At 42.6% G+C, this 14,654-nt stretch overlaps 1 protein-coding gene across 2 annotated transcripts in view; it reads left to right on the top strand.

The window, feature by feature from the left end:
• Positions 1–14,204, top strand: part of nova1 (NOVA alternative splicing regulator 1) — a 28,161-nt gene extending 13,957 nt beyond the window's left edge. For both annotated transcript variants that reach the window (XM_058087231.2, XM_058087232.2), the window contains exons 3-4: positions 10,416–10,582; positions 12,679–14,204. In XM_058087231.2, the coding sequence (XP_057943214.1) occupies positions 10,416–10,582; positions 12,679–13,698 (1,187 nt within the window). In that variant the 3' untranslated portion in view covers positions 13,699–14,204. The remainder of the gene's footprint in view (positions 1–10,415; positions 10,583–12,678) is intronic.
• Positions 14,205–14,654: the final 450 nt, after the last annotated feature.

Raw genomic sequence — 14,654 nt, 5'->3', positions numbered from 1 at the left:
GTCCAGCCTCTGTCTGTCTTTGTCGGGTGGAATAGTGGAGGTTTTAGAGCTCTCTGACACAGTCAGAAAGCCTGCGTGGCGGATACTTCACCTTTTGTTGACCGTGTGTATTTAATTACTGAATAAATGCATAACGAAAGAAACACTTACTCGCTAAATATAGCGACCATGCTGCTAAATTGTCAACACAGATTTCCATGTGTGAGGTGTTGGATAAAGCAAGCCTCGCAAGCAAGAATCAGAGTACACGCAACGGTGAACTGTAGTCCGAGACCTGTTCCCAGCAGACCCGGTGCTGCCATGTTTGACGGTGATTAATGGTAACGGTGATCAAGAGCGAACGTCTCGGTATCCCAATCTGAAAAATATTAAGTGACTTTGATCAAATGTAGATACAGTATGTTGGATTCAAATCTGATGGGAAAAAAAAAACTTCCACGCACGTTGATGCTGTGTATGTTAAGGTGCAAATTTAACATGCGACTCCAATAATGCCTCGCATAGTCCACCACTTCCATATTCCATATTATCATTCATAGTAGCAATGCCATGGTTCATGGTCTGATTGGTTGCCCTGTTTTTAATTGAGTTTAAATCTCTCAAGATCTCATGACACCGCTATTTATTTTAAATTGTCTCCGTTATGCCGTTTCTGTAATTCGATGACTTTGAATCGTGCCAGGCCCAAGACCCCCCCCCCCCAACCATCATGCCTAAAGAGGGGAAGTGTGCCGTGACTGGACACGAATCAGTGCCCAGCAATCAACACGAGCCAAAGATACTTGCCGGACTTTCAGTGTTGAAGTGGGCCCAGGCACGATACGGTGGACCTAGTGTTAGCGCACCCTCCGACTCCCACTAACCTCACCTCACGCCTCCCATCCATCCACGAAAGACATAAAAGACCCTGACGGGGCTGTAAAATGAGTCGTCGGTGTGGATGGCTGAGATGAGTGAGTAGAGATAGTGAAGAGTGGGGATGATGCATGATTGTATGCGAGAGAGGGGACAGGCGGGCCATCCCAGAAATAGCCTCTTTCAATCTCTCTCAGTAGACATGACCCCTCTCCCAGCTGTACTCAAGCTACTCCAACACAAGCCAAGTTTCCTCTTTCCTCCTCCCCACTCAGTGTTTCTTTCAGATTGGGTTCCGTGTAGTCGAGGACGGGCGCAATGACGTCATTTTGACCGTTTACATACACGCCCGAGTTCTTCATAAAACTTTTTGCCTGATTGAATTGCACGATCCCCCTTGATATTGCGGAGCACTGTACAGCACATGCGCCCACTCGTACCGTGTAAGAAGCACACACACACACCCACTCCTACCTAATGACTCACATCACCTTATGTGAGCACATTGCATGAACAGAACTGTGGGAATTCACCATCCACACATAAACGAGCAAGTCAAAAAAGTAAACACTAAACTTTTGGTTGAGGCCAGGTTACATCGTCTTGGTTGTTGTGATGTCATCGAGAGATCAAATATATCGTATTTTCCGGACTATAAGTCACACTTTTTTTCATACGTTGGCTGTTTCTGTGACTTATACGTGAAAAAACTGTTTATGTTACATAAAATACATAAACACTGGACACCTTTTCTGTTTGTTTATTTTTCATGTAGCTGAATAACCATTGTGTTAGCATATCTTACACCTATTCAGCCTGTTCTCTATTGTCTGTTTTGGTCAAGTAGTTTCTAAAATAAATTACTCGCATTTTGGCCTTGTACGACTTATACTCCGGAGCGACTTATAGTCCATAAAATACGGTATATATCGTTTTTTCCGGACTATAAGTCACACTTTTTTTCATAGGTTGGCTGTTCCTGCGACTTATACTCCAGAGCAACTTATAAATGACAAAACTGTTTATGTTACATAAACACTGGACACCTTTTCTGTTCATGTTTATTTTTCATGTAGCTGAATAACCATTGTGTTAGCGTATCTTACACCTATTCAGCCTGTTCTCTATTCTTTTGTTGTTAGAACTTGCCTTCCAAGAGGACGTAATGTCTGTTTTGGTCAAGTAGTTTGTAAAATAAATTACCCGCAAAAAATGTGACTTATACTCCGGTGCGACTTATGTATGTTTTTTTCTACCTAATTATGCATTTTTGGCCTTGTACGACTTATACTCCGGAGCGACTTATAGTCCAGAAAATATCTATGTCTATGTCTATGTTTTTCCGGACTATAAGTCACACTTTTTTTCATAGGTTGGCTGTTCCTGCGACTTATACTCCAGAGCAACTTATAAATGATAAAACTGTTTATGTTACATAAACACTGGACACCTTTTCTGTTCATGTTTATTTTTCATGTAGCTGAATGACCATTGTGTTAGCATATCTTACACCTATTCAGCCTGTTCTCTATTCTTTTATTGTTAGAACTTGCCTTCCAAGAGGACGTAATGTCTGTTTTGGTCAAGTAGTTTGGAAAATAAATTACCCGCAAAAAATGTGACTTATACTCCGGTGCGACTTATGTATGTTTTTTTTCTCCATAATTATGCATTTTTGGCCTTGTGCGACTTATACTCCGGAGCGACCTATAGTCCTGAAAATACGGTAATCATGGCATCGGTCCAGGAGGAGCAGGGATCTAGTTGTTGTCTTATTGGTGAACCTGACTCTAGAACCTGGGGATGGACATGTTGTGAGAAGAGGGTGGAACAAACAAACAAACAAACAGACAGACACAGCATAGCAACTGTTGCAATAAGATAAGATAAAGCACACAAGAGCAGGTAAAGTGCAAAAATAAGGTAATACAAATCAAGCCACAGGTTTATTGCAAGGTCATTGCACAGTTTATTGCATGGTTAATTGCACAGATTTTTGGAGCAGTTTTTGTTATGGAGTCTGAGGATATCATCTTCGCCGGCTAGTGCTTAAAAGTGAGCAACTTTAAGCAACCCGGACAGCCATAATACTAATAGAAATATGGTAGTCCTCAGTTTGTCACAGCATAAAGATCTGGGCATTAAGAGACTGGACTTTTGGACAACCGTGGTTCACATGGTTTCTTTTTCGTAAACTGCGAACACAGTCCAGCAGTCACAGTTCGTACATTGTAACTATATGGTGCAGCTATAATAACGTCTTCTAGAATACTCACTTGTGGCACCGGCAGGCTTTTATGGCATTTAGCAACCATTAACGCCTAACTTGAAAATCTTTCACCTCCACCTCACATGCCACAATTTATATTACTTATAAAGAGCTAAGCCTGCTGGAATTTGCACCTTGTTCAATGCACGCTGAAATGTCCTCATGCTAGGTGTTAACATCAGTGTTTTCACACCCAGCATGCCTTGTGACACGTCTTATTCAATATACAGTACAGTAGGCTTGTTTTCATGCCAAAAATGATTACCTGTTGTTTAGTGCATTGAATGTATAAATAAATAATCACTGATGAGACATTACAGTACCTTCGATGCAACAGTGAGAAAACAAAATAAATGTGGAAGTGGTCATTTTTTTGGCTTTTTACTTTGCCCTCCTTCCCGTCTACGTTTTTTAAATTTAGAACAAATAAGTTGTAGGCTAACTACTTAGCTCGGTAGCTTGCTATATGCTATGAGCAGCGGTCGTCTCTTATGCAGTGATTCCGTAGCCTGCACATCAATGTTGTGCAGTTCACTGTAAAGAAAGAATAATAGAAGTGTAAAGGTGACTATAGGGGTGTTATTGCATATCTACAGGGCTCTGATAATAGTAAAAAAAAAAGGTCATAAGGAGGCATTCCATGCTCAAACTATGACAATATTCTGTTTATTGATATTGAATCCTACTTATCACGGTGGATCTGGAACCAATCAATACGATAATGGAGGGAAATACATTTTGCGCTACCTGTTGGCACTCATTTTTTAACATATTACAACGGGACTGTCTGTGAATGTCGTTCCAACTTGGCACAGTATATGGCGGCAAAGACGTAGCAGGAAGGATGGGTGTTGCCATTTTCTACTGCTTTTTCCTCACGAGGGTCGCGGAGGGGAGGAGGGGGGCGGTGCTGGAGCCTATCCCAGCTGTCTTCGGGCGAGAGGCGGGGTACACCCTGGACTGGTCGCCAGTCAATCACAGGGCACATATAGACAAACAACCATTCACACTCACATTCATACCTATGGACAATTTGGAGTTGCCAATTAACCTAGCATGTTTTTGGAATGTGGGAGGAAACCGGAGTACCCGGAGAAAACCCACGCATGCACGGGGAGAACATGCAAACTCCACACGGAGATGGCAGAGAGTGGAATCGAACTCGGGTCCCTCAATGTCACTTCCTGTCTTCCACCACCTTTACAGCATTTACAGCAACACGCACAAGCTTTATTTTTGTTATTATGTTAACTATATTGGGTAATATGAATGAAAAGGTGACTATAGGGGTGTTATTTCATGTCTAGAGGGCTCTAATGTAAAAATAAATGTTTTTGGAATGTGGGAGGAAACCTGAGTAAGATGGCACAGAGATGGCAGAGGGTGGAATTGAACCTTGGTCTCCTAGCTGTGAGGTCTGCACGCTAACCACTCGACCGCCGTGCCGCCCCGCTCTAAAGCAAATAGCGACAAATCTTGTGACATTTTCCTGGCTAATATGAACACGAAGGCATGTATCGCTCTTCTCAATGTATTTATAAACATAATTGTTATACTTTTTTTCTTGCATCGAGGCCAGTTGTGCAAATTAGACAGTGATGTCACCTCGCGCCACCCCCTTCCCGCAGTCCCCAGGGAAGCACTGAGTATTCTTGCAAATGTCAAAGTCCAATTACAATCACGCGTGTTAATTAGGTGCCATTATTTCCTCCCTAACCCGCCCGCTGTGAAGCGTATTTCACATACATGACACTAAACGTTCACCCATACAACAGAACGTGTCACCGCCGACAGCCAACTAAACTGTTTTGTGAAATGTTTGCGAATCACCACATTACTTGTGTGTGTGTGAATGACTTTGAAAACCCCGAGCGTGATGACGGGTGATGCGTGGCGTATCGTGGAGACATCGAACGGCGGATATATAAAGTTGAGGCGGCGCTGGATTCTTAGCAGAGGGAAGAGCTTAAGCAACTAAGTAGAAGAATTACAACTTTGTTCAGCCAAAAATCAAGACGAAAGATCTTGAGCGTCACTGGTGTCTTTGGCAAAGCCGAGGACTGACAAGTTGAGTCCCAGGAGCATTTTTTTTTCTCCGCTCTCTGCCAAAAAAAAAAAAAAGGCCTGCTACTCAAAGCCTGAAATATTTCTCGTGATATCTGTCAACCTGGCATCCAAATCTGAGTAACGTAGGTATGGGAATCTAAATGGATAGCTCCACAAGCTCCTGCCAAGCTCGACTGCAGATGGTTGCGAGTCATAAAGGCATCTCATCTACGATAACATTTGTAGCCTTACGGCACCAAACAAGCACAGTGGCTTGGCAGCTGCAGGGTTGCTCTGCGACACGCTTTCAAAATGCACATTTTTATCTTTTGCCGCAAACTTTCTGTACGATTGCCCAGTGGTGTATTTTTTTCAGGCGGAAAGGTTCATAAGTCTGGTTCTTTTAATCTTAGTACAAAGCAAGGTGCTCTGAACCCCGTCTCCTTTAACAGTTAGTGTTTTATTTAGTTAGTGTTTTGCCCTAATGGGAACAAAATGATAAATCTCCAAATGACCATGAATAAGACATTACAGCCACATTATTGCAATAACACACCCTGGAATGTGTAATCCTTAAAGCAAGACTGTGACGTTAATGTTTGGAAATGTTATTAATAATGTGCAATTTATGAGTAGACGTAAAAGCACACATTAGGTTGAAAGCAGAGCTACTTGTGTGAATGTTTCCCTCGTCACTCTTTGTCACTTCAAAAATGACCAGCAGGTGCCGAGGAGCAACACCAACTGTGCTTCTATGTGGTCCCAAACTCACAGAAATCTCATTTGCAGCTTGTTTATTTGCCCCTGCAATGTATTGGCTTTTTTCTTAAAAAGGGGTGTTTCAGTGTACCCCGTAGATTTACAACCCCCGAGGTGCGACATTCACAGTGTGGATTTAATGTTCTTAATGTCAAATTACAACAAAATACAGTTGGCGTGAAGATCTGTTGTGTAAATAAAGTACAATTTAATTGTAGCCACTCATATCAATCAAACACAAACAGCTTACCTATCCTTTAAGTAATGGTTATGGTAATGGTTTTATTTCATTTGAACATGCATCAGATTACAATTGAATGCATCACATAATCAGTTCACAGTTCCACATGTCCAAAAGGAGTAGGAAGAAGCAAAGCTTATTAAATTCTATCCTGCCATCTGGTACTTTTACAATCAGTAACTGTTACATTTGTTCACTTCCTGCTTTCCTAATATAATTTAAGTTTTAAAAAATATATATATATTTTTTTATTTTTTCACCTACCGGAGTACGAGGTGATATGAGCATCTAATGACATAATGGGTACCATAGTAACTGTCAATATAGTGATATATATATATATATATATATATATATAGCACATCAGTACTGGTTCAAGACTCTTCATCCTTGTATTTAGCAAACATCAACTGCTTGTATTGTTTCTTGAATTGGCTCATCGTTGTGCATTGTTCGAGTTCCTTACTCAATCCATTCCATAGTTTGATTCCACATACTGAAATGCTATGGCTTTTTAACGTAGTCCTAGCATATAAGTGTTTCAAATGTAGTTCTTCCCTGAGATCATATTTCTCCTCTCTTGTAGAGAAGTATTGGATGACATTTTTAGGTAATTGGTTATTTTTAGTCTTATGCATTATTTTAGCTGTTTGAAGATGAACTATATCAGCAAGTTTACGTATTTGTGATTTTAGAAATAAGTAGCTCAAATGGTGATCAAATTTGGAGACCCCTTATCGAGTTGTTGGAATTGTGGATTATATTAAAGATCAAATAATGAAAATCTAATCTCAAATTGTTGACATAAACCAGAAAATATGGTAACCGGGACGTACACTAACCAAGGTTTTTTACCAGGTTGTCTTGTTCACACGCCGTTCATTCGAGGCCAAGCTGCTCATCATTCTCAACTCATCTGCCCTCACATTATGATAACACAGCATCAGGAGCAATTACAGCTTCCAATTACAGCTTCAGTATCTCAGTGAATGACATTTGAGGAACTGGGACGGCACCAGTGTAGCCTCTTGACCACCTTAGCCGTTTCAGACCAAAAGGGTCAGAACAAAGAATGGACAGCGCAATTTGGTTTCTAATCACATCCCCGACTGGCCGACTCACGTAACCAAAACCAAAACGAGCCACTGCTTCCACATTTAGTACTTGTAACTCATTTTCCTCTGTTGGTGTGTATTTTTATTTAGAGTCTTCTGTTTTCTTATGGTATTTTATATTGCTATCTACTGTAACTGCTGTACTTTTTTGTATGCCTAGACTGCAATTACAGTAAAGCTGAGCATAGTAGGATTCAATATCACCTCCTTCATTATCACCTTGCACTTCGGTACGTGACAAAAATAAAATAAAAAAAAATAAATAATGAAAAAAACTTATTAGGAAAGCAGGAAGTGAACAAATGTAACATTTACTGATTGTAAAAGTACCAAATGGAGGGGTAGGATTTAATAAGCTTTGCTTCTTCCTACTCCTTTTGGACATGTGGAACTGTGAACTGATTATGGGATGCATTCAATTGTAATCTGATGCATGTTCAATTGAATTAAACCATTACCATATTAATAAATGAAATATTTTCATACTGACAGCATAGAAACCCTTTTTATTACTTTCTAAATTAGTTTTTTGCCATTTTTAGAGCCCTGCAGACATGAAGTAACACCCCTACAGTCACCTTTACATGCATATTATTCTTTGCTGCGCAACACAAATGTGGCAGGGTCACTTCAGGGACCGAACAGGCAGCTGCCGCTAGCTAGTTAGCCTCCAATTTATTTGTTCTAAACTTAAAAACGTGTTTTTAAGTGGGGATGAAAGACACAGAAGCCGCCAACAGCTTACCACTTCCACATGGAATGGGAGGAGAACTTTGTTTTTTTTCTCACCCTGTCATGTCAGATGTGTTAATGTAATATCATCTATGTCTCATCAATGCAACATTAGTGATGAGGATGCGTTGATTGCTATAGCGTCGAGAATGATTCGAATTGGTTGGAGGGAGTGAGTGTCATAGAATGAGGTGCGCACAGTAAATCACTATGTTGCAGAATAACTTGTTCGAATACCGCCAAGCATGTTTGTATTCATCATTTTGCACTGCATCAAGAATTCCAGTCGACATACTAGTGACTGAAAGCAAGGCAGGAAGTCACATACAAAATTGGCGAGTTTTTTTAAAATGGAGCATAGCAGACATGCTGTTGCATCACCTGTTTCCATGCCTCGGCCCCTTTGCCATGGAAACGGAATGCTGGCCGGGTCATCAGCGTGGGTGTAGAAAGAACCCCAGAGATTGTTGAGCCTCTTAGAACTGCTCGGCGAGTAAAACTCTGTGTTGGTGTGCTGAAAGAGTTACATCATAGAAGAGGAATCCTCTTCCTCAACCCCCCCCCACCCCCCTGCTGTGGTTTACTAACTAAGCATGCGTCTTTCAGCTGTTTCTCTGTTGATTGCATAAATGGGGAACAGAAGGAATAGGTCAGTAATTGTGTCGCCTTGTGAAATGTCAACCGACATTTTAAATTGCCAAGAAGTCTTAATATAAATACAGCATTGGTCTTGTTATGTTGTACACACAACATACTGTAAAAAAAAACGAATACAAAGAGAGTGTGCTGAGTTACCACTCTCCATGCCATTTATCCTCCATGATGGTTCATGATTGTGATGGCCGAGTGGCTCGGACCAGGCATAGTTGCCTATTTTGAACGCCATTTTTCAAATCAAATCAACTTTATTTGTAGAGCACTTTTCCTGCAGAGACATACAGAATTAAAAACAATTACCACAATTAAAAAGAAAAACACACACATACACACAATCACACACAGTAGGGAGACATGGCATGGCACTGAGGATCCAGGAAATGCCACCTTTGGGGCCGTCCACACTGGGAGGAGGCCGCAGGCCGTGCCATCGGGGGACCAGCACCCGTGCCGCCCGACTCCGACAGACGGGCGGACCGCCACATCAAAGGGAGGAACCCCCGGTCGGCCGGGTCGAAGGGACCCAAGGATGGCACCCCCTCAGCAGACCCGACACAGCCCCCAGTGTGGACGACACCCCCCACTGAGGAAAGAGTTAAAAGCTAAAGAGCATAAAATAGGACTAAAAAGATTAAAAAAAACGTAAGAAAAGTTTAAAATATTAGTCAAAAGCCTGATTAAAAAGGTGTGTCTTTTATATTTTTAAAAAAATATCAGTCTCTGCAGTCCTGAGGCTCTCCGGCAGGTGGGGGGCCACAGGTGGGGGGCCATAGTGGCTAAATGTTGCCTCACTGTGGGTTTTTGTTCTGGGGTTTTGGTATTGTTAAAAGTCCAGTGCCGGCGGACCGCAGAGTCCGTAGGGGGTTAATATTTTTCCACTTTCTGATCATTTTTCTGACATGTGGTTTGACTTCCGTTTGACTTGGTGGTGGCTTTCCTTTTCTTTGCCGCGCTGCCATCGAGGGAGACTGCCTTGCGCTTGGGAGTCATGATGAAGGAAGGTGGGAGGTTGGTTCCTCAGTGTACTTATGTCTCATATTTACAAAAAAAACAGCTGTGGTTAAAAGTTTGTAAGGAGTTTATGCGGCATGACATTATTGGTCAGTGTCAGTAGCACCGAGACATGTTGTTAACCTTCAAAAGAGCCCAAAGTTAATTCCACCAGAGACATCCCATACTCCATCTAATAAAAGTCCGTTTTTGCGTTTTATTCAAATGCAAATGCAGTATTACCTTGCACGGTTTCAATCTACTATGACTGCCTTGGATTTCCACAGAAGATAGAGAATTTTTGTCACTCCGTTGCCATCACAATATCAGTGTGACTTGTGTGCAAATGAAATGAGAACACACATTCGAAGGTCAACATTTGCACTCCTACATTTGATTGTGTTAGCGTTTTATACAGAAACAAGACTTAATAAGAATTAGACGATTATCCTATGTAATCAAAAATAATCACTGCTTTTTTTCTTCGCTACATTTTGAGTGTTAAGTTGATGCGTGATGATTTTAGTGTTTGTTACGGCACTGATGCATTGCAGGTAGCTAATCGGTGTGGCCATATTTTCCAAGTAGTTGAAGGACAGCTTGATATTTACTTTGGGGATTACTTTTTTTTAGGCGTTTTAGCCACCAAAAAAAAAATGGAATCTGAATGGCTTATCCTGTACATTCCCACTCTTAGTGGATTAAAGTAACCGATCACTCCTGTGTGTCTTCTATCGGTCTGTCATTGCAGGAACAACAGAGCGTGTCTGTCTGATACAGGGTACAGTCGAAGCTCTCAATGGTGTCCACAACTTCATTGCCGAGAAAGTCCGTGAGATGCCTCAGAGTGCCCAGAAGCCGGAACCAGTCAGCATACTGCAACCGCAGACCACGGTCAACCCTGATCGTATCAAACAGGTGAGTTACAGTATAGGGGGGAAAAAAAAACGATGGCCCACACATTTCTCCTCCTGTACAAAAACAAAAACAGAATATCTCAGATGCCAGGGTTGCCATCAGCTGTTGAAACTAGTCTGGTCTGTCTGTACAGGGTGGGCCAGAAGTAGGGAGCTAACTCATATACGCTGCTCGAGTTTGTGTGCAGTTACACACTGAAAAGTGATATACAGGTGGTCCTCAAGTTATGATTGAGTTTTGTTTATTTGTTTACTGTGAGATAAGTCGGAACTTATACCTAAATGAACTCACACTAATAATAAATCGCTTCACAATGAATTAAGGGCTGCACGGTGATCGAGTGGTTAGTGCGCAGACCTCACAGCTAGGAGCTCAGTGTTCAATACCACCCTCGGCCATCTCTGTGTGGAGTTTGCATGTTCCTCGTGCATGCGTGGGTTTTCTCCCACATTCCAAAAACATGCTAGGTTAATTGGCGACTCCAAATTGTCCATAGGTATGAATGTGAGTGTGAATGGTTGTTTGTCTATATGTGCGCTGTGATTGGCTGGCGACCAGTCCAGGGTGTACCCTGCCTCTCGCCCGAAGACAGCTGGGATAGGCTCCAGCACCCGCCGCGACCCTTGTGAGGATAAGCGGTAGAAAATAAATGAATGAACAATGAATTTATTCACTCCTCAGTCACACACTGGCTGTGGTGGTAAACTATATCTGGAGGCACAGCTGCCCTGGGGAAGGAAGGATGGAACTGCCGACCTTCTGGACGACCTGCTCGACTTCCTGAGCCACTGCCGAAAGATTAATAAATAAAATACTTAAATGAAAAATAGTTATAAAACAACAACTACTTAATTTTATCCCTGTGGTTGTCTTACAGGCATTTTTTCTTCTTGGACAGATTTAGTAGAGATACACAATTGTTTAAGGGCACCATTAAATTGACACAAGTACACAATCTATACTGCAAAACCGCTGCTCAAGCTCTGCAACCATTGAATCCAGTGGACAGAATCAATTATATAATATTCATTATTATATTATTAATTAGCCTATTATTATTACTATCATTATTATTCTTCTTCTGATTATTTCTACTAATAGTAGGCTAGTATTAGCCTGCTTATTGGCTTGCTTATTAGCCTGCTTTTGCCCTATTATATGAAATTTGTCAGAGATTTTTTTGTATAAAAAAAGAAACACAATTGCAAAAAAATTTGTAAAAAAAAAAATCTATAAAAAAAATAATTTAAAAATATCAAATTATTTAGGGGGGCTGAAGCCCCATGTTATTAGCACCCGTGTTCACGAGTACAGGTCACATGTTCCTGTTCTGATATTGGTCTTACAGGCTTTATAATCTTTGTACACAGAATCCATGACCCCGCTAGCATGAATTAGCATCCAATAATCTTTATTTGTAGTAATGGTTCAGACAGGGACCGCATGAGAAGCCAATATTGGTGGGTGTGTCTACTTTCTCTGGGCTTTTTGCGATTGAGGTTGATGACTTTCCTTTTCTTTAGCGCACTGCGTTTCGGGAGACATAAAATTGACTAAAAAGCAGCATCGAAACATGGAACGTCGTAAACCAAGGACCACCTGTACTCTACTTTCCAGGCCTGTTTTCTGTGTATGCAATCTTTCTAAAGGCATAGCTTTCTGGCCTTCGCAGTGCCTGCTGAGAAACATTCAGGCTTTACTGCGTCCAGTCACCTGGGGCTTAAACACAACAGATATTTTTGTTTAGTCATGCCATCCATCATTGGTGTGTGTGGTCTACATGTGGTAGGCGCAGTTCGCCTCCAGGACACTTTGTTTATTAGGTACCACTGTTACTCGCTATTCTCCGGGCCGTGACCCGCAGGCTGGAAGGTGTCAGGAAAAAGTGAGCGTATGTGGTTATTTTTAACCTCCAGTTTTTTTTCATAGCAAGACAGAGCCATGTGACAGCTGTAGCTTAAACCCCCGAGGATTAACAAATCGCTGAGTAACTCGGGGCGCTGCCATAGTACACCGATCCAGTCGGCGCTAGCCCTCATGTAGTTTTCATGCTGTTGTTTCGCTGCTACTATATGTCGTTTATATTTTTTTTGCAGGCCAAATTGATCGTGCCCAACAGCACAGCTGGGCTGATTATTGGCAAGGGAGGCGCCACAGTCAAAGCGGTGATGGAGCAGTCAGGGGCTTGGGTGCAGCTCTCCCAGAAGCCGGAGGGCATCAACCTGCAGGAGCGAGTGGTAACAATCAGTGGTGAGCCCGAACAGAACCGCAAGGCAGTGGAGATCATAGTGCAAAAGATCCAGGAGGACCCTCAGAGCAGCAGCTGCCTCAACATCAGTTACTCCAACGTCTCCGGCCCAGTCGCTAACTCCAACCCCACCGGATCCCCCTACGCTAACACAGCCGAGGTGCTGCCCAACGCAGCCGCAGCAGCTGCGACTGCCTCCAGCCTTCTGGGTCAGGCCGGCTTAACGGGAATGGGTGCCTTCCCCGCCGCCATGTCGAGCTTCTCCGGCAACGACCTGCTGGCCATCACGTCAGCGCTCAACACACTGGCCAGCTACGGCTACAACACCAACACCTTGGGCCTGGGCCTTAACCCCGCAGCTGCCTCTGGTGTCCTTGCCGCAGTAGCGGCTAGTGCCAACCCGGCTGCAGCCGCCGCAGCCAACCTCCTAGCCTCTTATGCTAGCGATGCCTCCGGCAGTGCCGGCCACCCTGCGAGCGGCCTCGGTGGCTTCTCCCTAGGTTCTCTTGCAGCCGCGACAGGGGCTTCCAACGGGTACCTAAACGCTTCATCCCCACTGATGGCCTCTTCCTTATTAGCAACAGAGAAGCTCGCAGACGGAGCCAAGGACGTGGTTGAAATTGCCGTACCTGAGAATCTGGTTGGCGCCATTTTGGGGAAAGGAGGCAAAACGCTGGTCGAATACCAGGAGCTAACAGGAGCCCGCATCCAGATCTCTAAAAAGGGAGAGTTCATTCCTGGTACTCGGAACCGTAAAGTTACCATAACAGGGTCGCCAGCCGCTACGCAAGCAGCGCAGTATCTGATCAGCCAGCGGATCACCTACGAGCAGGGCGTGCGAGCTACCAACCCGCAGAAAGTGGGTTAAAAAAGAAAGAAAGGAGGAAGAAAAGAAAGGAAAGGATGAGGACGGAGCTAGAGGGGAATTCTATAAAGGGTCAAAATGAGGAAAATGTCCAAATATTTAATATTTCAGAATCAAATGAGAGGATTACAAAGGAGGAGGAGGGGGAGACGCCGAAGACAAAGTGTGTGTGATATTTGAATGTTTTAGGACCGACGACGTCCTGATGTTTTTTAAAAGTTTGTGTCCAGTCCTTTTTTTGACGAAGGTTATCAAGAGTGAGCTGAACTGGTCCACTGCCAAGCTGCAGATTCAAAGGGGGTGAAGCCACGTGGTTTCACCCTTCCTCTAAAACCTCATAGATGAGTTTGGTTTTTATTGTTATTATTGTTTTTCTTTCTTTTTTTTGCTTAGTTGAATAGTTTTGATGTAAGTTGCAGACCTCAGCTCCCGGTGAGTTGAATGTGTCCAGCGAGGTTCCAGCTAACTAAAGGGGCTCTTTCACAAGTCTTTATCTTTGTACACAATGTGCAAGGGTTGGGGGGGTGGGCGCTTGGGTGGGGGGTTGGGTAAAAACCACCTCCAAATAATTTCCTTAAAGAAATCTACACATTTTTTTTTTTTTTGAAATCTTATATATAATTGAAGTTTCAAAATTTGGGTATTTTATATTTTTAGCCATTATTTATTGATATGATCTGATCAAATAGAGTATTTAAACCTGCAAATGCAGGTTGATCTGAATGTAAAAAAAAAAAAAAGATTAGCCTATGGATATTTTTTATTTACAGTGATCAAATGTCTCGCAGTGAAAGAAATGTACAAGTCCGGTCGGAACTTCTTTGCGGTCGTGGTCTGCGAGGATCCTTCTGGGGTTCAAGAATCCATGTGAGAGGGTAGAGGAGACACATAGGAATGTATAAATATATTTAACATGAACACACATAGCTAACGCGCCTACAAATGCACAAAACATTCTT

This window comes from Doryrhamphus excisus, linkage group LG21 (genome assembly GCF_037039965.1).
Source record: "Doryrhamphus excisus strain RoL-2023G ecotype Guam linkage group LG21, RoL_Dexc_Guam_v1.1, whole genome shotgun sequence".
NCBI classification, from domain to species: Eukaryota; Metazoa; Chordata; class Actinopteri; order Syngnathiformes; family Syngnathidae; genus Doryrhamphus; species Doryrhamphus excisus.
This window is presented reverse-complemented; position numbering and strand designations above follow the sequence as displayed.